This window comes from Lycorma delicatula, chromosome 2 (assembly GCF_047948215.1).
Source record: "Lycorma delicatula isolate Av1 chromosome 2, ASM4794821v1, whole genome shotgun sequence".
NCBI lineage: Eukaryota > Metazoa > Arthropoda > Insecta > Hemiptera > Fulgoridae > Lycorma > Lycorma delicatula.
The window spans coordinates 91330893-91358574 of record NC_134456.1 but is presented as its reverse complement, the minus strand read 5'-3'; the positions used below and the strand labels follow the sequence as shown (position 1 = coordinate 91358574).

Sequence of the window (27682 nt, the reverse complement as noted above, 5' to 3'; positions counted from 1 at the left end):
AGCTTCAAGCTTGTGCGTGGGATATGGAAATGTAATTTTTGTAGCGTATGAAATGTGCCATGCCTGACCGGGATTCGAATCCAGGACCTCCGAATGGAATTTCCTTTTACAACGACGTTAAATTATATATTATAATGTTTACGTTTAACATATTTGAAATAATTTATTGCTATATTTTTAAAAATCATACAAGCGATATAATCTTATAAAACGTTTGGAATAAAAAATTAGTTTCGACATGCAATCTTACATATATAAATGAATGTTTGTTTCTCCCGTATTCGTTCCTATACCGTTCATCCGATTGCGATGAAACTTTGGTGAGTTGTACGCACGCTCTCGAAGGTTTCTTAATTAATTTAGACCCGCTAAGGGGCTAGGGTCCAGATATTTTGAAAAATTGTATTTACGGTCCGATTTGCCTCATATTCAGAATATAAATTAGTTACATGAAAAGAAACATTTTTGTAAAAAATATACGCGCTAAATGGCGCCGGTGTCGAGATATTTACGAAATAAACAAAGAAATATACAGACTTTCTTCTTCTACATATATAAAAGGCAATGTCCGTATGTGTGTCCGCTATAGAAAAAAAACTACAGGACATACTATTACCATACCATACTATCTATCTACTACTATCATACCACTACTGGACACGCGGGAAAAAAATAAAAAATAAAAAAAGGAAATACGGAAAAAGAGGAAAATTAAAACAGGGAAATTGGAAAGGGGAGAGAAAATAAGAAATTGTGAAAAGGGGGAAAGGGAAAAAAGGGATAAAGTGAAAGGTTAAATTTCGTGAATTCTGCAATATTCAGTTTTTTAATGTTTTATCAAACTCTTTCAATTGTGTTCATTTAATCCCTCTCACACTCTCTCTCTCTCTCTCTATATATATATATATATACTCAAATCTAGCAATTGCGAAGCATTGCCGGGCCTGCAAGTATATATATAAATGAATGTTTGTTTGTCTCGTATGCATTCCTATACCATTCATCCGACTGAGATGAAACTTGGTGAGTTGTGCGCACGCCCGCGAAGGTTTCTGAATTAGTGTGGACCCGCTAGGTGGCGCTGGGGGTCAAGATATTTGGAAAAATTGCATTTATGGTTCGATTTGGCTCATATTCAGAATATATATTAGCATTAATATATACTCATATTAGAATATATATTAGGCTAATATTAGTTACGTGAAAATAAATATTTTTACGAAAAAGGGAAATAGGGAAAAAGGGGGAAAAGGAAAGGAGGGAAGAAGAAAAAAGGGAAGAAGAAAAAAGGGAAGAAGGGAAAAAGGGAAAGGTTAAATTTTGTGATGTTCCGAAATGTTCAGTTTTTTAATGCTTATCGAACTTTCATTTCTGTTCATTTAATCTATATATATATATATATATATATACTCAAATCTGGATGGCGAAGCATTGCTGGGTCAACTTCTATTAAATAATTAATATTAAGATTCCAGATTAGTGTTAGAAAAATATGTAAAACTGCATATAACAATAGCATCTAAAGGTAACTTTAACATCAACAAAACAGTGAATAAGTTTGCTCGAAACCTCTCTTTATTTCGTAAATGCAAGAAAATTTGACTCGTAGCCTTTTTGTCGTTAGGAAATTTGAATTTATAAACAATGTATTACAAGTTTTAGAAAATACCAAGTAATAAACATTCCAGATCTATTGAAAATAACATAAAGTAATATAGTATGAAAATAAAATTACTATTGGGGAAGAATCTAATTAAGTAGAATATTAGGTACACGAAATGAAAAGGTTTTATGACGAATTGGAAAGAAATGAAATTTATAGCAGGCTCAAAAAAACTTTAAATAATAAGGCATATGAATCAGAAAATCGACAGTATAACAAGAAGCGGATATGTTCAGGTTAAGTGACCGGCACAGGTAAAAAATACACACAAATTTTCATCTAACACAAAAATGGTTATTAAAACATCATTACACAAACGGAGAAGGTTTAATAAAAAGTTTTCAGAATATTTTATATTATTCTGACCTAAATTATCATTTCTAAAAAGAAAACATTATACTGTAAATAGCCTTCCATCCTTCAATTCTTATGTAGTAGTCACGCACTACTCTGTAATGAATGAAGTAAAGGTGTCAAATTTATTATACCAACTTCTTTGTAGGTACGTTTTTCTGCACTTTGAAAACGTACAAACTTTGTTAGTAGACTTCCTTTAATATATATATTTTTTAATTAATTATTTTTAGAAATTTTATCTGCTTCCTGTCTGTCAGAAACGATTAAACTGTTTTTAACGAAACTAAAAAACAAAATTAGCTAATTATTTACAGGAAAATTTTATTTCAATCGAATCAGTCAACGAGCTGTACAATACGTCGAAATTTCTGCAATTTTCCGAGATAAGGATATATCCTAAGACAGGGGAAAACAATTAGGTTGACTACTAAAAACAATATGACAATCAGAATATTTTGAGAATAAAAACTGAAAACAATACTCATAAAATGCTTGTCTGAAATTGTTAGAACTCAAAACTCCTTAAAGAAATAGATAAGTAGATAAAGACAAATAATGTGTAAGATCGCTATTCTAAAAACATGTTTTTCCATCCCGTCTAAATTATCCATAATCAACTAATTCTTAAGAACGTTTTGGTTTTTTATCGTATAAGGGAGCTAATTCAAACTAAAGAAGGCAACTTATTAAGGGTAACTTTACAATTACAGTCATAATATTAATACTAAGATTATTTAGCATTATTTTGTATTGTTAGAAAATAGTGTTAACAACATTAAGACATAATAATATTCATTTTATTCCAATTTATACGATATACTAATTATAAAAATGTACAATTTTTTTTTGTCTTCAGTCATTTAATTGGTTTAATGCAGCTCTCCAAGATTCCCTATCTAATGCCAGCCGTTTCATTTCGGTATACTCCTTACATCCTACACCTCCAACAATTTGTTTTACATATTCCAAACGTTGCCTTCCTGCACTATTTTTCCCTTCTCCCTGTCCCTCCAACATTAAAGCGACTATTCCAGGATGCTTTAATATGCGGCCTATAAGTCTGTCTCTTCTAACTATATTTCTCGAAATTCTTCTTTCTTCATCAATTTGCTGCAACACCTCTTTAATAGTCACTTTATTCACCCATCTGAATTTTAACATTTCAAAAGCTTCTAATCTTTTCTTCTCAGTTACTCCGATCGTCCAAGTTTCACCTTTCATATAAAGCTACGCTCCAAACACATACTTTCAAAAATATTTTCCTTATGTTTAAATTAATTTTTGATGTAAACAAATTATATTTCTGACTGAAGGCTCGTTTCGCCTGTGCTATTCGGCATTTTATATCACTCCTGCTTCGTCCATCTTTAATAATTCTACTTCCCAAATAACAAAATTCTTCTACCTCCGTAATTTTTTCTCTTCCTATTTTTATATTCAGTGGTCCACCTACATTATTTCTACTACATTTTTTATTACTTTCTTTTCTTGTTTATTTTCATGCGGTAGTTCTTGCGTAGGACTTCATCCATGCCGTTCATTGTTTCTTCTAGATCCTTTTTACTCTCAGCTAGAATTACTATATCATCAGCAAATCGTAGCATCTTTATCTTTTTACCTTTTACTGTTACTCTGGATCTAAGTTGTTAACATCATTAACTGCTAGTTCTATGTAAAGATTAAAAAGTAACGGGGATAGGGCACATCCTTGTCGGACCCCCTTTTTTATTACGGCTTCTTTCTTATGTTCTTCAATTATTACTGTTGCTGTTTGGTTCCTCCGAATGTTAGCAATTGGTCTTCAATTATACATAAATTATCTACAGTATAAATATTATTTACATTATCTTCATATTCTTGTATCTTCTACATATTACTAAATCTACAATATTGAATTTTAATTCATGGGTGCGGATGCTCATTTGTTATAGTATTATTATGTTTATTTTTTTTTATTTTTTCGTCGTTTTTATAAGATCACTTTAAATTTTAATTGATCTCAATCTTTAACAATCAAGTGCTTGTTTGTAAGAACTTTTATTTATTTATTTATGTAGGAACTTTTAGTTACTACTATTTATTTTTAAAATAGTTTAAATTTGTATATTTCCTTTTTAGAAATATTAAATAAAGTAGCTCACACCTGCGCACAGGTCATCATTTGCACCTAATCATATACTGTAATTCCATTATGTCATATTATACACAAGGGAAATAGAGGTTCATCCACTCCAAAGAATGGCAATGTAAGATTAATCCACCACAAATAATTATAAAAGTTTACCAGATTTTTCCTTTACCTTGCGAGAGATTTTTCATTCTTTACAAAATTTTGTTACGAAAAAAAATTATATATACAATAATGGTGTAATTGTATTTACAATCGATTATGTTTCAATGGAGAGGTGAGTGTAAAGCACAGGTTAAACAATACAACTCTTAACAAAATCAGAAATTTAATAAATAACTGTATCAATAATTATTACTCTGTGGTTGTATATATTATTTACTACAAAATACTGTTTTTATTCTAGATGGCGGGGCTGCCTTCCGGTCAGAACCCCAGGCGGGACTGGAAGAAAAGACTAAGTTTAAGAGCGGCTCGCCGGCCCGCCTTCGATGAGGTAAGTCAGTTTTATTACAGATTAACGTATCTTAAGATTACCACTGCACATTGTTTGTTGGTTTCATAATAAATCCTGCAGTAGATTTATTAATTTACTTCAGTGAATTAAGAAGTGTAATTTTTTTGTACAGATACCAAATCAAATTCACTGGCTTGTTGTCTCGTATAATCGTTACCTTTATTTTCCTAATACATATATTTTATCACAGTGTCTTATAACATTGAAATATGTAAAATATCCTGTGTTTGATATCTGTTACGTCATTTATAGTTTATATGTTAAAATATAAATCGCTATGAAAGCGCTCATTAGTATAGTTAGAATTTAAAACGTTACCGATAGTATCAAAGGACTGGAAAAAGGTACATATATTTTTCCCATGTTTTAAAAATTAATAATTTTTTATTATTTTTTTTTTTTTTACTAAATATACAACTCTTCTGATAAAGAAGTGATCGTTACAAAAACTGTCAAGAGAATACGTAAGAATCAAAAAGCAGTAAGGCGAATCATTATTAATATTATATGCCGAGTGATTGAGGAGGAAAGGGGAATAATTTGGGAAATGATTTTGCATCTTAAAATACGAAAAAGGGTTTATTCAAACATACATCCAAAAACGCGTGCTACTGAGTTACAGCTAGCGAAAAATTTCGACCGGATTTCAGTTCCCCGATGAAATGAAGTCATATTGAAATTTTTAAGGCATTATACAGTATATGAAATAAACGTTTTTGTTTCTTATGATCTTTCATCTGAAAAAAAATAATAAAACACGTAACAGAACTTATTTTCCGTAGTTTTCATGGTACCCAACGTAAAAAAATTCGTTGACGAAAAACACATATTTTTTACAATAACTTTGTTAAATGACTAATAAATGCTTAAATTTTATTTTCAAATCTTGTAGAGAACTTAATTCTGAGAACATTGTTGAAATAAAGTATATCAAAAGCAAAAAACATATCAACTTCTATAATTAAAAACAAAACAGAATAAAATCTAATGAAAAAATATTATAAATTTGTAAAAATTAACAACACTTGTAATTAATAAGGAGGACCTTTCGTAATAGAACGTATCACGGGGAAAAATTATCGGAAATTTTTACAAAATGACTTTCTTTTAGCGCTTGAAAATGTTTCATTGCTGAAACCAATTGAAATGTACTATCAACTTGAAGGACCAACAGTTACAGAAAGAAATAAAAATATTCTTAGATGGTGTTAAGACTCACTCTCTTTTTTTTCTTAGTTTATAAATACATAAACTGTCTCGTTCTTCTTACTCTTTTGTAAAAGTAAATAAATTTGTATACTCAGCTGGCCTGTTTTCAGCTAATATTTCATATTAGTAATTCATTATTATTAATGCACTATTCAGTCTAAATTTAGATGTCATTCTGTCATGTACACTTTCATTAACAATGTTATCTTCTTTTAATACAACTAAAACTAAAACGTTAAATATGTAATGATCATTATAATTTACTAAAATGAATATTTAATCAATAGGTTAGGTGTAATTACTATGTATATATATATATATATATATATACTATGTATATATACCTTACTATGTATATATATATATATATATATATATATATATATATATATATACATAGTAATTACACCTAACTGAGGTATTACACCGAAGCGGTTAGTTATTCGAACAGATAATAAATGAATTGGACGTAGAGGCCGGCAAATTGGCATCTAGATCACCGGACCTTACTCCCTTTGATTACTGTTTACGGGGATGGGTGAAATGCGAGGTATACAAACAAAAAGTAGATACAAGTGGTGAACAGTCCGCTCGCATTTTCAATGCTGCAACACTCATAAAGGAACGCGAAGATAAGAAGTTGGCCACAGAAAATGCAAGGAAACGAGTTGAAAAGTGAATCTGCTACGGTAAATTTGATTAATCCAATGATTATGCATCATTACCGGTGAATTTGAGATTAATTGCCTCCAATGTTGAAGAACTTAGTAAATATACAGTAATTTATTAAATATACTGGTCATTTTACATATTCACCATATTAAAATATTTTACATATTAAAATAACTGTAAGCAGTAATTACTGACTTTATTATTTAAATATCAAAGCATTACTGTTAATTAGTCGAGGTTAGCAATCGAAGCGAGCGTAGATTATGTTTGGTTAAATTATCATAGCCGACCGAACCAAACATAACCTACGCTCGTTTCGCTCGCTAATCTCGTCTAATTGACGTTAAATATACGAATTATATTTATTATTCTTCAACCTTGGGAGGCGATTAATCAAATTCAACGATAATTATACATAATTACTGGATTAATCAAAATTACCGTAACATATCACTGTAAGTGGTGTAAATTCATTGTTATTTATAGTTATATTTTTATAACTATAGTTATAGCTATAGTTTTATAGTTATATTTTTAGTGCAATAATTTAAAACCTTTGAAAAATTAAAATACTTTTAATCTACTTCAATAAGAAATACTCACTGTGGTTTACACTGTATTAATTTAGCAATGTGAGAATTTAGCAATAAATAATACAATTAATTTAACGCCTTAAAAACTTTCAATATGACCTCATTTCACCTGGGGAACTGAAATCTGGACGAAATATTTCGCTAGTCTATAACTCGATAATAACGAGTTTTCAGACATATGTTTTCATAAACCTTTTTCCTTATTTTAAACTCTAGAATCGGTTACCAAATTATTTCCCTTTCCTCCTGAATCAGTTTGATAATGTTTAAAAAATAAAATAAAATATAAAGTTGAAAAATGAATTTTTTTTCTAATTTTATGAGATATGAGATGAAAATGAATATCTTTCTACGACGTATAACTAACAAAGGTAACGTAATTACATAACATATTCATGAAATGAAGACACAATAAATTATGAATAATTTAAACTGCACATAAAACACACCGATAAAATCCGAATAAATAAATACAGATAATTAATATTTATCTCAAGAACCTACACGTAATTACAGTAATAATTATTAAAGTTTTATACAAACGTAAATACACTTAAAAAATGAAAGAAGAAAAATAATGATATTGGATAGTTACATTATTATATAAAACGGTAATAATTCTTTACCAAATATTGTTATAATATGCTGTAACTAAAAAAATAAAAAGTAATAAAATTATGAAATATGATCGATTATTAAACACACATATTTAAACGATCAAATATTTTTATTCTTTTAATTAACACAGGCTTGAGTTCAATAAATACATGTTAAATAAAAATGAGCTTACGAAAAAAGGCTTTATTAGTAAAGTTTAAGCTTTATTAGTAATCAAACCCAGAAAGAGTAAATTACATCTGAAATTATTAACAGTTAGTTGTAAAATATGTTCATCAGTACATCAGTAAGATATTCGATACGAAAACAAATTTTATAAAAAAAGAACTTTATTTTTTTAACAGTTAATTAAAGAGAAATAATGAAATAGATCACAAAAATGGTAAAATATTATTTAACGATGCTAAAGATAAAAGTAAAATTTTAAATCACATTATCAAAGCTATCCAAACCGTATTGAAAGAAATTAAACCAGTGAACCAGTAATAACATGTTCTTTAGTCGAGTAATTTCTAATTAGCCTCAGGTTTTTGCGAGAAGTAGCCTTGACCCTGGAAAAACATAGGCAGACTACAGATAATTTAGGTATCTCGAAAGGATAATACACGGTTTAAAGATCAATGAGGTTAGATAAATATTTCCCATGTATAAATAAAGGATGTTAAACTTTTTTAATAAGTAATTTCTATACTTGTTTTTTTAGTACGTTACTATATTTTTAAAAACTTTAACAGAAATTAAAAATAAACATTTAAGCGTTCCCTTTACAGTTACATAGAACTTCACACGTAATAAAGAATCAGAATTATCATACATTTCTTTATATGGTATACCCTAAGGATCCATTTCACCTCCCTTTCTTTAAGATATATTCACTTATTATACCGAATTCCTCTACTAGATATATCTCCTTGTTTCACGAGCTAAGGACACAATAATTATTTTAAATTTTAAAACCACTACCTTACATTCTTTTCACCGATAAATATATTCGTAAAAAAATTTATTTAAATTCAATCCACCCAAAAGACAATACATTACATTTACACTTCGAAGCAAAATATTTGTCTTCATTTTTATACACTTCCCTTCTACGACAATGCGATCTTTTAAACTACTTTACTTGGGCGATTTAGAAATAACTTCACAACTTTAAAAGCATATAAAAATTTGTTCAGTTACCCTACAGATTCGATTTAGATCTCATTTCGTAGCAAAACAAGTTTTCACTCGCGGAGTACATTAGCGTAATCGGCCACTAGCGCTTTCACACCACTGTTGCTTAAAGTGTATATACATTTACTGATCCGAAACGTGCTCGCTGTGTGTTTTGAACTCATGATTTGCGTTCAGCAACTACAGATCAACGTAATTTTACTCTTGGCACCAAACCTTCGGTTAAGACAGTTTGTTCTATTAAACATACAAATTTAGCAGGACACCCACGCGTCCCTGAAGCTACTGTGGAACAACTCAAAGAAAGCTTTGCACGCAGTCCGAAGAACTCAACTCGACGTGCAAATGCAAAGCTGGAATTCCACAAAAGACTATTTGGCATTACAGATAACGACAAAGTTTCTCGGCTGTAGTTTTGTATGGAAATGATGGACGGAATTGCAGATAACGATAAATTTTTAGACAATTAAATTTTTAATGATGAGTCAAGTTTCACATCAGCGGCAAGGTGAACACCCACTACTAGCCGATTATGGAATAGCGAAAACTCTCAAGAAACTTGGCATCGTTTGCTTTGGTAGAAAAGCCTAAACAAAGAATGGCTGTACGGCCCGTCCTTCTTCCAGGAGGCAACCGTAAACGATATCGGTTATATGGACGTACTTCAGAATTTTTTTTTTGTACTTCAGAATTTTAGTAATAGATGCCATTACTATCACCACCTCGCTACCGCCTAGAAGTAAGAGATTATCTTGATACTGGATTTCCAGGTCACTGGATTGGTCGTGTAAGTCTAATTGCATGGCCACGTCCCTCCCCAGATTTGACCCCGCAGATTTTCTTCTTGTGGGGGTTTCATTAATTATCGGTTATGTACCGCCTTTGCCTGATGATCTTGCGGCATTAATTCGAAGTCTTAGCTTAAGACTTCGAATTAATGCCGCAGCTACTGAGGTAACGCCCGACTTCCTGGCTGCAGTTTGAAATGAATTCGACTTCAAGTGGGATATATGTCGCATTACAAATGGAAGCCTTATCGAATCAAAGTGGATATTGGGAGATAAACTTGATGTGTTTTTCTATAAAAGTGACCTCAACCGTATCAGTTAAGTCATCATTTAGTTTATAATTTGTTTTTTAAAGTTATGAAGTCGTTTTCCAATCACTCGTATTAATAATTATATCTTCCTAAAATAAGTCAATATCGAAAAAAATATGTTCTTATTAAACGCGTAACACTTTATAAGAGATTGAAACAATTATATCGATTGTAATTTAACTGGCTAATATCGCGATTTAATTACCAATAATCTCAAAATTAAAAATATATTAAAATCATATTCCACTTATCTGAACATGCGTAGATCAAGAACATGCGTAGATCAAACCTCTCTCTTTGCGTCTTGGCCTTTCATCCGGAGATCTCGGGTTCGAATCCTGGTCTCAGTCATGGCATTTTTCCATTTTATATTCCCATGCACATCCTTCGAAGATTATACGGTTGATTAATCATCCAAAAAACATATATATGGTTTTGATAAAATAACAGTTTTCTTTCGTTTTTTTATTGACAATTCTAGGATTGGTTTGTAGTTCATCTTCAGTATTCCCGATTTTCACAAATCTCTTTGACTCCTTATAAGTTCTAAATTCTATGTTTTTCATAATCTTTTTGATATACTTAAGCCTCGGTCTTCCTCTAGTATTTTTTCCTCCCACTAAATCTTCTAATACAGTTTTAATCAACCCGTTATATCTTAATAAATGGCCAACGCAGTGGACCTTTCTTTATTTTAACCTGATCAAGAGGCAAAGTTTATTAGTGCCAACCATTTTTAATACTTATTCATAAATTACTTTGTTTATATCCTGGAACTTCATCAATCTGCGCTAGCACTATATCTCAAAAGTTTTAAGTTTCCTCCTCCGTCCAAGAATTCATGTTGTTTCCGTACAAAACACACTCCACACAAAGGTTTAAACAGCCTCTTCTTATGAGGCTACCATTATGGTTGTTTGAAATGAATAATTACAATTTTTCTTAAATCCACTTAACCTGTTTGATAAGACTCAATATTTCTTTTTTTGATAGTCCATCTGACGTTACCTTACTGCCCAAATATATTAAAAAGCAGTCCATCTTTTCTAAATAAATATAGTAGTAATAATACAATATAAAACATGATAAAAGGCTTCATTAATCACACATAAACAACGGCTTTATTAAAACTAATATATAACTGTTAAATACACAAAAAAACATGCATCTCAAACAAAATTACAATAATTACATTTCTGATACCAAATTCACCGCACAAAATTTCATAATTTTATGACAAACCATATCAAAATATTTGCTTATCCGTAAGTATAGACTACCCCTATCATACCTTAACCGACTTCAAAATAAATCACGTAATTTTTTTTAAATATGTGATCAAATTAAGGAATAAATGAGAAAATTTCTACAACGTATGAAAAAAATTAGTTAATCTAGTCTGAAGAAAATAGAAAAGTGTTTTTCTCTCACTCCTTTATAGATTTGAATAAAAACAAATTCCACCAGAAAGTACCTTAGCTAACTAACTAAGAAGCTTTAAATGATATGAAAAAATAACTTACCTTTCGAGTAAAATTTTGTTATACGGAAACCTCGATGTCCAAATCTTTCTGCCCTCTTTGACCAACTGTAACCAAAATTAAATTGCATAAATAATCTTCCGGAACCACCGTTAGGTATTGTTTAAGAGGATGAGATGAACGATTTGTAGCGTGTGTGAAAATGCCATACCTGACCGGGATTCGAACCCGGGACCTACTGATGAAAGGCCGTAAACATACGTATATTCTTCCAGAATTTTTCAATATAAAAATTTAATTTTTTTATTAGAGAAGATTATGAAACATCAAAATTTACAAAAATTTCGGCATGGAAAATCTGAGCCTTTCAGCACACTTTCCTTTATATTTTGCATATCTACACAGTATAACTATACTGTAAAAAAATCTTAAAATACATATTTACTTAAATAATTTAATTAAATCTGTAATTAAATCATAAAAAGAAATATTTAAATACACTGTTATCTACGGTAACTTCATCTACTTGATCTGAATATTGTGGAAATCACGGCATTATATGAGAGGTGTTCAAAATGTTACGCGCAACTAAAAAGTAAGAATTAATTTTTAATTAAATTAATGAAAAAACTGTTCTTTTTCCAAATGAAATCTCGGCTTCTATATTTCAATATAGAATATAAAATTAGAAAATTCATTTTTAATTATTAACTGAAAAGAGATAATAGAATGCAAACTTAAATAAGATATAAAAATACAGACTTTATTATGTAATATGTCTAAAAAGAAGAATCCACAAGAGGTTAAGTAGACGAAAATAAATGACAAGTAGCAGTCTCTCAAGCTAGGTAGAATTTATCTTAATCTTTTACAGCGTAGCTCCTACGAACCAAGAGTAGGCTACGATTTTTCTTATAATTTCAATGTTTACTGTTTTGTTAGTCCTTTATTTAACTTTCTTCTAGCAGATTTTAATAAAAAGAAAAAGGTTCTTTTGATTTGACCTATATGATTTTTTTTTTATTTATGTTAATGCATTATGAACCGATTTCAATGGATTGCTTTTTTATTTTGTATAAGATATTTCCTTTTGTGAATAGCTTAAATCACACAATTATATAAACGATTTAAAAATGATTGCATAAATATAAATATAAATTGACTAATTTATATTTTTAAAGCGTACGATGTATATTAGCCTGAATCATTTTCATATTCAAAACCATTTCAATGCAAAAAATTTAATAAGATAGATTAGGTAGGATCTTAAGATAAAAAAAAATAATAATGCAATTCACACCAGAAAAGCCTAGCTTAATTTTAACAGTGGTCTACATGATTACTTTGAATTCCTTTTCCCATCTTTATAAATACAAATAGATTTCATAAGAAAGATATCTATTCTAATCGGTACCATGATTCATTCGTCTTCCAGAAAATGTCAACATATTTTCACGTTTCACATCCCCCAGACCCCAAATCCACCGTCAGTTCAAAAGGTTAAAAATACATTTGTATATATATATATATATATATATATTTCACTTTCTTGTGGACACAATAACTGCCGTAATTTTCCCCCAATCACTTTCAAATTTATACATAAAATATAACGACCCAAAATCTCGGTCGAGTTCATTAATGGCAAAATCGGACCATGCGGGTAGAAATAAGAAGACATTAACGAAAAAAAAAATATCGCTATAACTTTTCTATCAAGTATAATATCGAATTCGTTTAAAGTTCCTACTATTTTTTGGGTAAAGACCCAAAACTTATCTTTTTTAGTTTTTAATATCTCTAACCATTGGCCCAAAGGGTGGAAAAATGTGGTTTTGAAGACAAAAAATCATACCTCCCTTAATATGTACAGTATCGAATCGGTTTAAAGTGGTCGTTAGTCCTCTAAACATTACCAAAAACGTTTGTCTGAAACAAGTTTTGATATGACCAACCCTTACGGCAAGGGTCGACCAAAATGTTGCTGGAATTGTAAGAACATGGGGCTTGTCGTATGCTAAACATGTGAAACCTTTTTTACATGCAACCGTTGTCGTATTGAGTAAATTTGAAGTTTCTCTTAACTTTAAAGTGGAAATCTTTTTTATCTTCTACTTAGCACCTGTGAAATCTACCTCCGTCTTCCGGCGTGCCAAAAGGGATTTTTCATCTTTTTAACCTTCTTACAAGGTCTTAGAAGATCTTAACTTCTAAAAAGGAGATTATGTATTTTACTCGTACATTTTTTTATGTTAGTTCACGCATAACTTTTTCGCTATTAATCCGACTGAAATAAATTTTGTTACAATCGACGCAGCTGCTTTTCACGGTGGTACCATGATGTTTAAAAAATTCTTTAGACAGAAAATATCGGTCTGAAAATCAGAAATCAATATGTAATACGCCTTCAGGTAACTCTTGAACCCTCTGTCAATTCACGTAATGCAACAGGCCACCACAGATATTGACAATTACCGGAATAACATTCCCGTGGGGAGTTTTCCCATATGTTGCAGCTTCTCGTGATTCATCAATAGCATTAATAGTATAAACTCTATTTGTGTTTGATATTATATTAATCATATTACTATTGTATTCATCAGCTAATTTAATAGTTGGAATAATCTTACAGCATTACAATCTGCAAATTCGTCTGTTAACGGTAGCCTCCTTCTTCCGCAAAGCATTTCGAATCGGTCACTTGTAACTTCGCCAAAATTCAAATTATTAAATAAATCAATGAACTTCAACGTCTCATGTTCTCATGGGAACATGGTCTCATGTTTATTGTTAGTTCACAAAATTAAAACTGATGCTACAAATTTATTTGTGCTTCATATCAAGGTGGTTTGAATAAAATACCAAATGGCCTTTGACCGGAGGCAGCTGAATTATATCACCAAAAAGGACCATCTTAACCCCGCCCAATAACTTATTGTTATTAATCAGACAGAAAATTGTTTAAAGATAATTATTCTTTTTTTTTTGAAATGGAACCGACAGCAAAATGCGCTAAAAAGTGGGGAATAATTTCGTCCAAATAATTAATTTTTTAGACACTTTTTTTAATCGACTCCAAAATAAATTATATTTATTGAATGGACTAATAGATGGCGTATATAAAAACACGAAAAATCGCAAACGGAAAAGCAATAAAAACACATAAACATCAATTACCCTGAATTATAATAACGGTATTGGTTTTTATGAAGTATAATATGAAGAACAAATTTATATTATATCCTAGAAATGATTTTGTAGAAGACGCCGATTAAAGTAAAGTGCCAAAGAATTAACTATTTGGAAGAAATTATTTCTTACTTTTTAGCGCATCATGATGTCGGTAATTTTTTTTGTTTTTTAATTCGTACTGTACGAAAAATACCTGATCGGGATTCGAATTCAGGACCTACGGATGAAAGGCTGAGATACTACCATACCGCCACGAAGATCGGCGATTACTGTAATCGCGAAAAAATTCAGTTTTCAGGTTTCAACTGAAATATCCATTTTGACCATCCTCAATCCACTTTGACTAGTTTCGGTGTGACGTCTGTACGTAAGTACGAATATATCTCGCATAACTGAAAAACGATTACCCTTAGTATGTTGAAATTTTGGATTTAGGACTGCTGTAAAATCTAGTTGTGTACCTCCCCTTTTGATTGCAATCGACTGGGCCAAAAGTACCAAAAATCCCCAAAAATTATATTTTGGACTTTTTCTTAACTACAGTAATAAGTCTTCATTGAGAGCTTTTGAACCGTATGTTAAGTGGTACTTATTTTCATTGGTTCCGGAGTTACAGCCAAATAAATTTTTAATTAATGAAAAATTTGGATCTTAAAAGGGGAAGGCACATCGGTTAGAATCCGACTTTATCTCCTTTTTTTAACTTTTTTTTTAATTTAAATATATGACGTTGTAAAAATGTTTTACGATAAATAATTCAATAACAATAAAAAAAAACCACTGAAAAAATATATGAAAGAAGTTATTAGTGAAATAAAATTTTATGTACTTTTTACAAATGTGTATATATAATTTAATAAGCGTACAACAAAGAAAGTCATGTAGTGTCCACATCAAAGTTTTAAAATAATTATGTACAATTGAATTTTGTTGCGTTTTTTTTTCTTAAATTCTATTTATTTTAAAAGTTTTATATATTTTATTATATTTATGAAAAGAAACACTTCAGAAATATAGTGCTCTACGTAAATGTAGTGTACTATATATTTTTGAACAGTAACAATTTTACGCTTCCGTACCAGGAATTTTTATTATATTTAATATTTAATTCAAATTTTAAAAATTTACTTGTGTATACTAATTTTAAAAAAAAAGTGTTATAGATTACATCTGGAATGTCAACAACCAAGTCAGTAAATCTTTCGACATATTTCGTAGCATTCTCGAATTTTAATAACAAATTTATCAGAAAATAGCTTAATTTACGTCTACGATTTCTTTATTTTAAAATTCAGTAACCAGCAATATGTATGTCACGTATGGTACGATTAAAAATACACAAAAAGATCGACAATTTTCGTAATTATTTAATTAAAAAATGCATATTCCATTTTTTAAATAGCAGCAACATGCGCTATTACCACCGTCCAACTTTTAACACAAGTATTTACATAACACATTAAAATGAATGAGGTAAATTACACAAGTACTAATAGCGTTGTGTATATATTTTAATGGGTTCGGTAAATCCCCGTTCCAACAGCAAGACTCTCTATTGGTTCTCTTGCATAGGTTACCCCAAACCAGCATTCAGGAATGCAAATCTTTTTCAATAGCAGGAAATTTGTTCGTTGAACGTAAATGACCTGTGATGATATGATACATACACATTACCTCCTTTCAATCATTAGTAACAACTTTTTAATCCTGAACGGTATTCAAGATAAAAAAGGTATTCAAGGTATAATTTAAAAAATATATTTAATTACTATATTATATTTTTAAAATAAATTACCTATTCAGTTTAATTAGCAACTGAATTTATTTTACTGCAAAACAATTTTCAATTTTTTTTGTACACTCCTAAAACGGCTGATTTTATCTGGATGTGGAAATCAATTATATAATAATTTTAAATTTCAAATTGAAAAATAAAAAATTTGTTCTACTTTCTACAAGGATCTGAAAAAAAGCAAGAAGCCAACCGCCCTTTTAATGCCATGAACCCAATAATTTCCTGTAAAATTATTGTTTATATTCATGAAATTTTTATATTCAGTTTAGCTGTAAAGAATTTAATCGTAAGAAAAATATTTTGATTTACTACTTCATCTTTGTTTCATAAAGAGATATTTATTATTTTTTACTTTCCGTCTCGATAGCGCTATAGCTCTACAAGTAAACTGCTACCGGTAAATTGTTGAAAGTATTGTTATCGATCCAATTTTGGCATATGGGGTTTTCACTGGATCTTGACGTTTTGACACCAAAGGTACATAAAAAAACCGGAGGGAAATTTTCCGGATGTTAATGTACATATGTGAGTGTTCGGTGTTGGCCTTTAAATCACCTTAATACAATTTATCAGTTATAAACAAATTAATAATAAATTTAAAAAAGTAATTATAAAAAAAAATTAATTATTAATAGTACAACTGGTCTCCAACCAAAAGATTAATTAAAATCATCATTATAACAAGAATTATACTAACAACAATCATAATAATAATTAAAATAATTTCAAAAAACAAAAATAAGAAATCTTACATCTAAAATTACTGGACCGATTTTTACCAAACTATGTCAGATTACTTCTACATATGGGGCACAGATGTCAATAAATTTTAAAAGGTCAGGGGGCGAAGGCTATAGAGCAAGGTCACTCCCAGTAGCTCGAGATTTCGCCTAATTAACGTCATATTTTTCTTAGGCGCATTTGTTAACGTTTAAAAAATAACAATATCTGCAAAAAGCAAACTTTTGTAAAATCACACCCTCACGCCAAAAAATGCTGTTGTAATCGTCTGCTATGTTGTGACGTCACAGGTGAGCGGTATAATTAAATAAATGAATAATATTTAAACTGTAAAAACGTAACTTTGGCTGGGTTTCGAAGTCGATCGCCCGGTTGGCTCGGTAAAAGGTGCGTTAACCCTCGCGGCTACACCAGTCTGCCGACTGTACAAGCGAAATTTGTTCTACGTTGTGAAATTATATTAGTTTAGTTAGTGCTGACGTTGTCGCTAATACCGCCCCACACCTGCTCGAATTAAATATATGGTATGCGCATGCGCTTTAGTTATAATCATTGAATAAAATAAACGACAAAAATATTATATTTAAATAAAATGATGAATATTTTTAATTAAATTGTGTGTAATGCGTGCATTAGAAACAACCCACATTTGTAGGAATTTCTCCGAACGCGGCTTTAGCCGAGCTTTTTTAAATATGTGATGTCATAATTATGATAATAAGTGCTGTGGTCCTATGTTATAATTACTCCGCTGTGAAAAGATAATCATCCTCAAACAGAATACCTAATTACCGAAAAAAATTTCATACGTAATGAAAAATGTTTTGGACAAAAGTTGTTCAATATATTTAACGAAAGTTAAATTACTCTCCTTTTTTTTTTTTTTTTTTTAATATAAAAATAATATTAAGAACAAAATTCTAAAAAACTATTTCTGACCTGTAAGGTTGGAGTTTCTGACATATTTTTTTTCTTAAATAAAAAGGCCTAAGTTTGAATCAGAACAATGATTTAATCTCAAACAGTAACTTTCATTGAAAAAAGAAAAAATATATATTTAAAACAAGTTCAACAAACCGCCCTTATTCCGGCTAATAGATAATTTATTACTGGATCGAACCCCAATTCTCGCCCCTCCAATTCAATTCTCATCATCATCTGGTGTTCTGTTTGATGGCAGGTCCCTTTACGCCGCAGTTGTCTCCATCTGCTTCTGTCCCAAGCCTTCCCTTCCCTGTCTCCTAATACTTTCTAAACTTCACTCGTCTATTAACTATATTCTTCATCCTCACTGCTCCTTTTCTCCTTTTAGTGACCCTTCCGATGCAGTTATCAAGATTCCACTTTCTCTAACTGCAAGTCCTCATCAGTTTCCTCTTCTTTTGTGTACTTCCCGCATAAATTCTTTTTCCATTTTAATCTTGTCCATTACCTCCTCATTCCTCACTTTTTCTTTCCATCTTATTTTCTCTATTCTTCTCCATCCAGCCTAAATCTCCCTCCAACTCTTCTTCATCGTCCACGTTTCATTTCCAAACATGAAGACACTGATACATAGCCCATTCCTTATAAGGTTAGATTTTTATTACGTAACAGTTTCCTTTTCTGACTGAAGTTACCTTTGCGATCGTTATCCTTTCTTTTAATTCCATTGTGCTCTTCCAGCCCTCTTTAACCATAGCTCCCAGATATCTACAATTCTTTAGGTTTTTTTTTAAATTCTTCTTCGGTTGTCTTTACCGGTAAATCCTCTTTGTTTTTTACTTCCATTATTTTATTTTTTCCTTCGTTTATTTTCATTCTATACTCGTTTTATTTCTTCCTCCAGGTCTGTTTACCGGCAAACTATTTTATTCATCATCACGTGCTTCTTATGTTTAATCCTCCTACAATTATTCTTAAAGTTGAACAGTGCCTGTGAAGGGCAGAATCTTTGCCTAACATCTCGACCTAGATTCATATTCTTCATCTCGACCAGTCAGTCATATTCTTATTTATTCTTATTGCTGCTTTGTCTCATGTATAATTCTTTAATTAATCTTCTGCCTTTCTATTCTACTTTTCTCTTTAAGAATCTTCCATCATTTACTCTCATTTGACTCTCTCAAATGCATTCTTTAAATCTGTGAAACTCATTTTTCTTCCTGTTTCTAAATATCACTCTCTAACCTGTAGTAGCCCGATGGCATTTCTGGTTCCTTCTCCTTACTATAGTTAAATTGGTCCTCTCCCGCATTTTCTTCCATTATTCTTACCAATCTCCGGATACTAAGAACAGCATTTTAGCGGTTTCAGCTATCAAAATTATTCTCTGTGTTCTGTACATTTTCTGGTACCGGTTTTCTTCGGAATCGGTATCATTAACGTTCCACAAAGTTCTCAGGTCACAATCATCTAAGCACTTACGGGAAGTTCATCAACTCCAGTCGATTTTTTATTCCTCATTTCTTTAAATGCTTTCACATTTACTTCACATTTTAATATCGATGGTATTTTATACTCTTCAACTACTGCTCCGTTCTTTTTTATTTGCTAAGTTCCTCAGATTTCTCTCAACACGTATTACTTCCATGTTTCTCTTACTTTCTTCCCTCATGTAGCATTTTACCATCCTTATCCTCAGTCTCTCTCAGTTTAGCATTTATCCCATATAATGCTCCTCACATTCCTGTACATCATATCGTATCGCCCTTTCTTTGATAGAACCTCAATATCATTGTAACTGCGGTTGTCTTCCAACAACCACCTTTACTAGCTTTTTGTGTTTCCATCCTTAACTCGCTGTTTAATTTGTGATACACTCTCTTTCATTTTCTTCTATCTTATTCTTACATCTCCTTTCCTCAAATTTATTATGCGATTAACTTGCCGTCCCTCTGGAATAAGTTACTTTTACAAAAATTCATACCATGAAAAGAAACAATAACATGCGTAATTTAATTGCCTAGTGGAAGGTGTGCTGCAGTAGGCGTGCACGACGCAGAACGGTATCGTCCGTTCTTTTCTCGATTGAGTATATTATCCTACCAAAACAATGGACACGCGGCTGCAAAGTGCTCTAACAGCCATTCGGCTAATGGGTTTCGCCGGCTACAACGTAAGATTTCATTTATTAACTAGATACCCTACCGAAAAATATTGTAAATATAGCGAAAATATGAATCATCCATAGATTTTAATGAAATAAAAATGCAATAACCGGTGAGAATGGGCTTAATGTGCAAATATAATGGGCTTAATAATAAATATTAATGATATTATTATTATTATTCTACTATACTATTAAACTAGTAAAATTTTACAAAAGATCACTCCCATTTTACAACAATATTTCTTTAGGCAACATTCTGATTTATTTTTTTTGGTAAAAATTATTTATCTTTTACCTTATGACAAACGTTGAAAACTGTATAACTGTATAACGTTAAAATGTTACATACTGTTCAAGTTAATTATTTATACTAGTCTTCAAAGCCCAGAAACGATTTCTTTGGTAATGACCTCATTTAGACAAGTATAAAAGTGGTTGTTGATATGTTGTAACAGTAAAAGTTAAAAACATTTATAAATTCCTTATAATAGGGACGGTGGATTAAATACTTTATGTTAAAACGTATAATAAAATACTAAAATTATTCTCTATTTGATAACGCGTTATTTTAAAAAAAATATCGTATATCTCCGATAATTTCTGGAAAAGTCTTCTGAGAGTGTCAGAAGAGCACAACCGGAGGACGAAGGGGTGAAAGACAGCTCCCTGCTGAGCTGTCCAATGGTCCGCGCTGGCGTAGATCGGCGACGGTGATGACGCACGGGGACTCTGAATATCTGAGTCCGAAAGCTCCCGTCGGGCCGTGGTAATGCTTCAATGCTGGTCTGGCCCCAGTCAGGGGGAGTTGGTGGGGGGTTTAGGTTTAGTCGGTAGGGAGCAGGAACACATACACACCTCAATTCACCTTGTGGAACCTGTGGCGAGTTCGCCACAGCCCTTTATGGGGCGTACGTAACTGGTATTCCCCCTCCTCACCAACAAAATAAATAATAGAAATGTGTCATATGTAAAATTTACATTAACAATTCATAATTCTATAAATAAATAGAATTGTATTACTGAGTTTAGAAATACAGTAGAAAATAGCAGCGAGTTTGAATCGCAATTACAGATTACTCACAGTAAATGCCTTTTTTTAGCCTCTGGATCCACCGTATGGTATTACTTCACAGAAAACAGTAAATGCCTATATTCCTAAAAGTGTATATGTTACCGTGAAAGACATCTGGCAAATGTTGATATTCTCCGGTGCATGTCGACACATACCAAATAAGTCGGTGAAAGACCGAAACATTTGCTTATTCGGACCTTCGCCGGTATACGTCGAAAAATTCAGATAAACTCTGGCGGAGGTCGAAAGGATAACTAGGAATTTAAAAAAAATCCAATACTAATCTCTCTAAGGTATACAGATTACAAGAAAGCCTCGTAAAAAAAAGGAAGTTTAAATTTAAGCCGAACATAATAATCTACGCTTGCTAACCTCGTCTAATTAACGTTAATATACAAATGATATATGTTATTCTCCAACATTGGACGATTAATTCACCGCATTTGTAAAAATTTAATCAAATTTTCAGCATTTTATAAATTGAGAGGGCCAATCAGGATATACAGAATACGTTAACCCCACGAATGAACGAAAACGATATAAATAAACAGTCATAATTTGCGCTTTATTATTTTTTTTTTTATAAAAACATTTTTATTCAAATAATTGCAGAATAATATAAGCCAATATTTCGGTCTTTCACAGACGTATTTGGTACGCGTGTCGACATTCACCAGAGAATACTGACAATCTCTAATTTCGGTCTTTCACATAACATACAGTAAAAAAGGTAATAAAAATCGACTATAGTACACTATTTTTTGGTTGAAAGATATAAAAAATGAGTTTTTCCTTTCGAAGAAAATCTATCTTGAACAAACCTTATTTTTTTATAAATTTCACCTTAAAATAAAATGTACTAAAATTTATTCTGAAAACCTTATTATTTTTAAATCATGGAACGCGATGGATACCTTTTACGCATAGATTTCAATAGCGACCAAATCAATACATTTAAAACACTTAAAAGTAAAAAAAAGAACACAAAGCCAAAAAAAAATTTTTTTAACTTTTGTTTATAGCAATAAATATAAAATTGTTGCATTGTGTTCCAATTCTCACGTTTTCTATTATAATAATTCTCATTGTACGACGGCTGTCTCTAAAGTAAAGACCGCTGGGAAATTGCTCTCCTTAAGGTTGGCTAACCTGTGCCGTTCATAGCCAAACTTGTAATACATACACTGCATTCTTGTCTATAAGTAGTCGCGTTGTAGTATCTTTGATTACGTGTTGAGTTATTACAAAATGAATGGGAAAATCTATACTGCAGCCGACTGTGAAATACGTGAAATCATAAGTTTTTGAAATCATCAAAACGTTAAGCCAGCTGAAATTCATAGGCAGTTCGTTGCTGTATACCGTGATAATCTAATGAATGAAAGAAACGTCCGAAAATAGTTTGAAAGGTTTAGAAATAACAGAATTAATGTGCATGATGAAGAAAGCTTGGGGGCACTCGATAATCACCGACGACTTGTTGAAACGCGTCGATGATGAAATCAGAAAAGATCGTCGCTCAACAATTTCCGATCTAGCCCTTCTTTTTCTTGAAGTTTAGGAGCTGTTATCTGTCGCATTGTTTATGACTATTTAGGCTTCAAAAATGTTTGTTCACGTTGAGTGCCGCACGTCTTAACGGAACGTTAGAAAAAAATCCGAATGGAATTTGCTTTGGAATTTTTTATGCGCTACACAAAATGTGATGAGTCCTTAATTCAATTCTTACCGGCAATGATTTCGTATTACACGCCAGAGAGAAAACGGCAGTCATGTGAATGGCATCATCCTCAATCACCAACCAGACCGATAAAGGTCAAGCCATAGTCATTTGAAAGCAAACTGATGGCCAGTCTTTTGGGATCGGTTTGGCGTACTGCTGATTGATTTCATACCACGTAAAACGACTATAAATACAGAAGCCTACTGCGAAACTCTACGTAAGTTACGGCGCGCCATTCAAAATCGGCGACGTGGGCGGCTGACCGTCGGCGTCGTCCTGCTACACAAAAATGCACGTCCACATGTTGCGGGTCCGACACGTGATTTACTGAGAACATTTGGATTGGAAATTTACGATCACCCACCATATAGTCCGGACTTAGCTCCTTCTGATTATCATTCTTTTCGGAAAATGAAAGAATTTTTTATTGTAAGCGATTCCCGAGTGACGACAAACTTAAAAATTGTGTTAATCAGTAGCTAAATGGACTGGTGGCAGAAGAATACGATGAAGGTATATTGAAGCTGGTGTATCGCTACGAAAAATGTCTTAATTCATGTGGCGATTATATAGTGAAGTAGTATACGGTGTGTAGTTTAAGAGAAATAAAAAATATTTATAAAGTTTTCAGAATAAATTTTTTTACAATCAATCGGTCTTTACTTTAAGGTTAATCTCTCGTATAATCATTAGACTTTGTTTTAAAATTAAATAACTTTTCCTCTTTTAGATTATTTTTCAAATTAATAAAGATTTTAAATCCTTAAAAAATAAAAAGTTCTGAATTCCAAGAATTTTTTAATCCAAGCTATTTTCAGATGCTTACAATTAAAAAAAAGCAAAAAAATACATTATTATTTATATCTGTATCAAATTCCATCTAATTTACCAAGATATTTCTGTAGAACTTCCTTTCTAATTTTAAATATAATTACTAATGTCAGCAAAGTAACTATTTCTTTAATACTTGATAAGCAAAGTTTCAACAATTACTAGCATAACTTTCCAGATTACGCACACAGGTTTTATAATTTTTAAATTCTGTTACGCTAACAACTTTCGTTGCATTAAAATTAAGTCCAAAAATTAAAAAAACGTGGGGCATATTATTATACATACTTTTTTTTTCCTTTTAATGAATGGAGATTTTATGAAATATGTAAATCTTATCTATATTTATTTAATAGTAACTAATAAATATCAAATCAAAATTTTTCGTTATGAATGAAATGATGGAAAATGATTCTCTAGCCGCGAATCGAACCGGGCTACATTTAGTAGCCGTTTCATCAGTTTGTACATTCAGCACACATTGAATGAAAAGCCAGCGTAATAAATAAACACTGCATTTATTAGCTGACGAGTAACACGTAATACATCAAAATGTGTCTATTGTATTATTTTTTCCAGATTATTACTTCATTTGTATGTGTGTGTGTGTGTGTGTGTGTGTGTGTGTGTGTGTGTGTGTGTGTGTGTGTGTGTGTGTGTGTGTATGTGTGTGTGTGTGTGTGTGAGAGAGCGCGCGCGCAGGGAGCTGTGGTTTCGTGCGTATCTGCGTGCGAGATGCGTAAATGTTTGCAGTTAATTCTAGTAAATAAAACAGATATTGACAATATATGTTATTTATGATGTTAATACTTTAAAATACATCGCAAAAAAGTATCGAACTTAGTACTTTTAATCTGAACAAGAAAAGATATAAAAAGAAAATAAAACTCAAAAAAGGCATTTAGTGAAACTTTAATTTCCCATTTGATGTATTTTAAAGGAGTTTGAAAGGGATAAAGAGAAAGATAACTTATCGAAGATCCGAAAAACAATCGATACTCCATCAGTTCGAGATTAGCAATCCTCACCCCAGTTTCTGTTACCTATTACTAGTACTACTCTTTCAAGACCATCTAGCAACCTAACCTTACAACCCTATTTTCCCGTTCGGTCTCGTGAGCAGACGTCTAAACTATCTTTGTGACATCTCCATTTAATCTTCTGTATTGAAGTCGGGCTGATGCTTATACAAGAAGTAGAACAAATGATGCTACGTTTGATTCATTAAACGATCTGTATAATAAATTGTTATAAAATAAATTGCAAAAATAATTAAATGTAAGCGGATTAAATCACTCATACTTTATCCTCGTGAATTTTTATAAATACAAATTATTAACGAATTAAATAACTAACTTTACTTGATATGTTTTTAATAATTTATTAGTTTGCGAATACAATTAAATCGTAAACAACTTTTATTTTTTTTTTTTAAATATTTAGTTTCGGTTTTGCGTCCATAAAACCATTTTTTTTCTTTTATAGCTTCTTATCCTATTTAATAAATGTATATAAATTTAGGTTTCTAATCAAATCCACCGATAAAACCCTATTTTTAATCATTTTTAATACAAATTAATATTTGCATGACTGTCCACCAAAAAAGAGTGTATGTATGTATGCATGTTTGTTCCAGCGTAGAAGCTTAACGGCTGAACCGATTTAGATATATGAAATACATCTGATAAAATAAACGAAAAAATATTATATTTAAATAAAACGATAAATATTTTAAATAAGTTTTGTGTGTAAGCCCAGCATCAGAAACAACCCACAGTTGTAGGACTTTGGGAAAGTGTGTTGTCAGCTTTTTTCAATTAGGTGTTTATAAATAACTAGAAATAATATTTTTAATTGTTCGCCGAAATGTATTTCTACAAAGAACTTTACTCCGGTGTTAAGGATTTTTCTTCTAAAAATTTAGTTATAGGTAATAAACTGCTGAATAACTTACTCAGATTCTCCTTATAAAAAAAATGAAAATCTTATCTAATCGTAAGTAATGTATGTTGTTCATAAAGGGTAATGATATTATGTTATGCGAAAATAAACAAATAAGTAAATTTTAACACACTTTTGATTACCTTACTATATATCTCATACACAGAATGTTTCTAAAACGGTGGGCTGGCTGTAGTTTTTCAGATTCTAATGAAACTAAACAACAAATATCCTTAGAAAAAATGGTAATTTCCCCTTCGTTCTCCTCCTGTCCGCCACTTTGTAATTTTTTTACAACAATTTAATACCAAGTTCGGATAGACGAATCACATTATATTTGGTAAGCGTCTTGGTAATAAAGTTTTAAAATTAGCAAAAAAATCAGGAATTAAATACCTTCACAAATTACAAAATGGTGGTCAATTTTTATTTTCAATCCGTTATATTTACATAAATATTATTTTTATCAAAATTTATGTTATTTTCTAAAATATTAAGCCTTTTATTTTGAACAAAATGACATTTTTTTAAATCGGTTAAGAAATAGCCGTGCTACGGCAGAAAATTGATATTGTACGAATAATTTTGTTATAATTATTAGGCTTATTATTGTGAGAAAATTATTACTTAATTTGATACTATATTACAATACTAGAATTATTAATAAATAAAAACAATTAATATTTAATGGATTGAAAGTGGGGGACATGAAAGCAGATGCAGAGGGGAATAGGGAAAAACGAAAATAGGGAAAGAGGTAAATAGTCAAAAAGGGAAAAAATGAAAGGTTAAATTTTATGAATTTCCGTAATGTTCAATTTTTAATGTTTTATCAAACTTTCAATTGTGTTCATTTAATTTATATATATGAGAATACTCAAATATAGCAATAGCGAAACATTGTCGGATCAGCTAGTAATCAATATTTAGAGTTACTTTATCATCAATAATATTAAAAATATGCATACAACTTCCACTGAAAAAGTATTTATCAGTGATTCAGCCAAGAAAAAAATCTGATGTAAAAAAATAATATGGCAAGTGTACATTTTTTTAAAAATGTATTAACAAAAAGTAGAATGCGGACCTTCACTTAGAGATTTATCGATTCCACTCTTACTTTTCCTGATAAAATCTTTGTCTTAATTGCAATCTTACGTTAACTTCAGCAGGATATGTGCAAACCATGTAACCTGTACTTCTAATAATCTACCCATTAATAAGGTTAGAAACTTTATTTTAGGTACAACTAAAATTTCCTATCGTCTATGTAAAAAATTACAGATAAATGTTATTGTTCTTTTACTGTTTATTTTAATAGCATTTTCTATTAACAAACTGATTGATATCTTGAGAAAATTTCATCCGAATTTGATAAATTAAATACCAAAATAGAGTACAACTCTACGATTTTATTATGGATAACTATTAATTCAACGTTTTACAAGACTACCCAAAAAGGAGTGTAATATATTTATGGTGTATGTACGTACGTTTGTTTTTTCAGCAGTTCAACGGCTGAACCGACTTCAATAAAAGAACCCGCGATGGAATCCTTACGTTACCGGGAATATCGTAGGCTAATATATACGAGGCTCAGCTGATAAATTTTGCACATATATGCGTAGCACGGGAATAAAAAGAGATATTGGAATGAAATAAAAAATGAATAAAGTATAAATACCTTAGCTACAAAATTTAGTATTTATTTTTCATTATAATCCCCGATTACACTGATACACTTTTCCCAACTTGTGACAAGTTTTTACATTCCATCACTGAA

The 27682-nt window shown here is 30.9% G+C and overlaps 1 protein-coding gene across 1 annotated transcript in view; it reads left to right on the top strand.

Annotated features, from left to right (window-relative positions):
• LOC142319904 (adenylate cyclase type 6-like) overlaps nt 1-27682 on the top strand; it is a 325853-nt gene that overhangs the window by 134054 nt on the left and 164117 nt on the right. The window contains exon 2 of the mRNA XM_075357577.1: nt 4555-4644. Within this exon, the coding sequence (XP_075213692.1) occupies nt 4555-4644 (90 nt within the window). The remainder of the gene's footprint in view (nt 1-4554; nt 4645-27682) is intronic.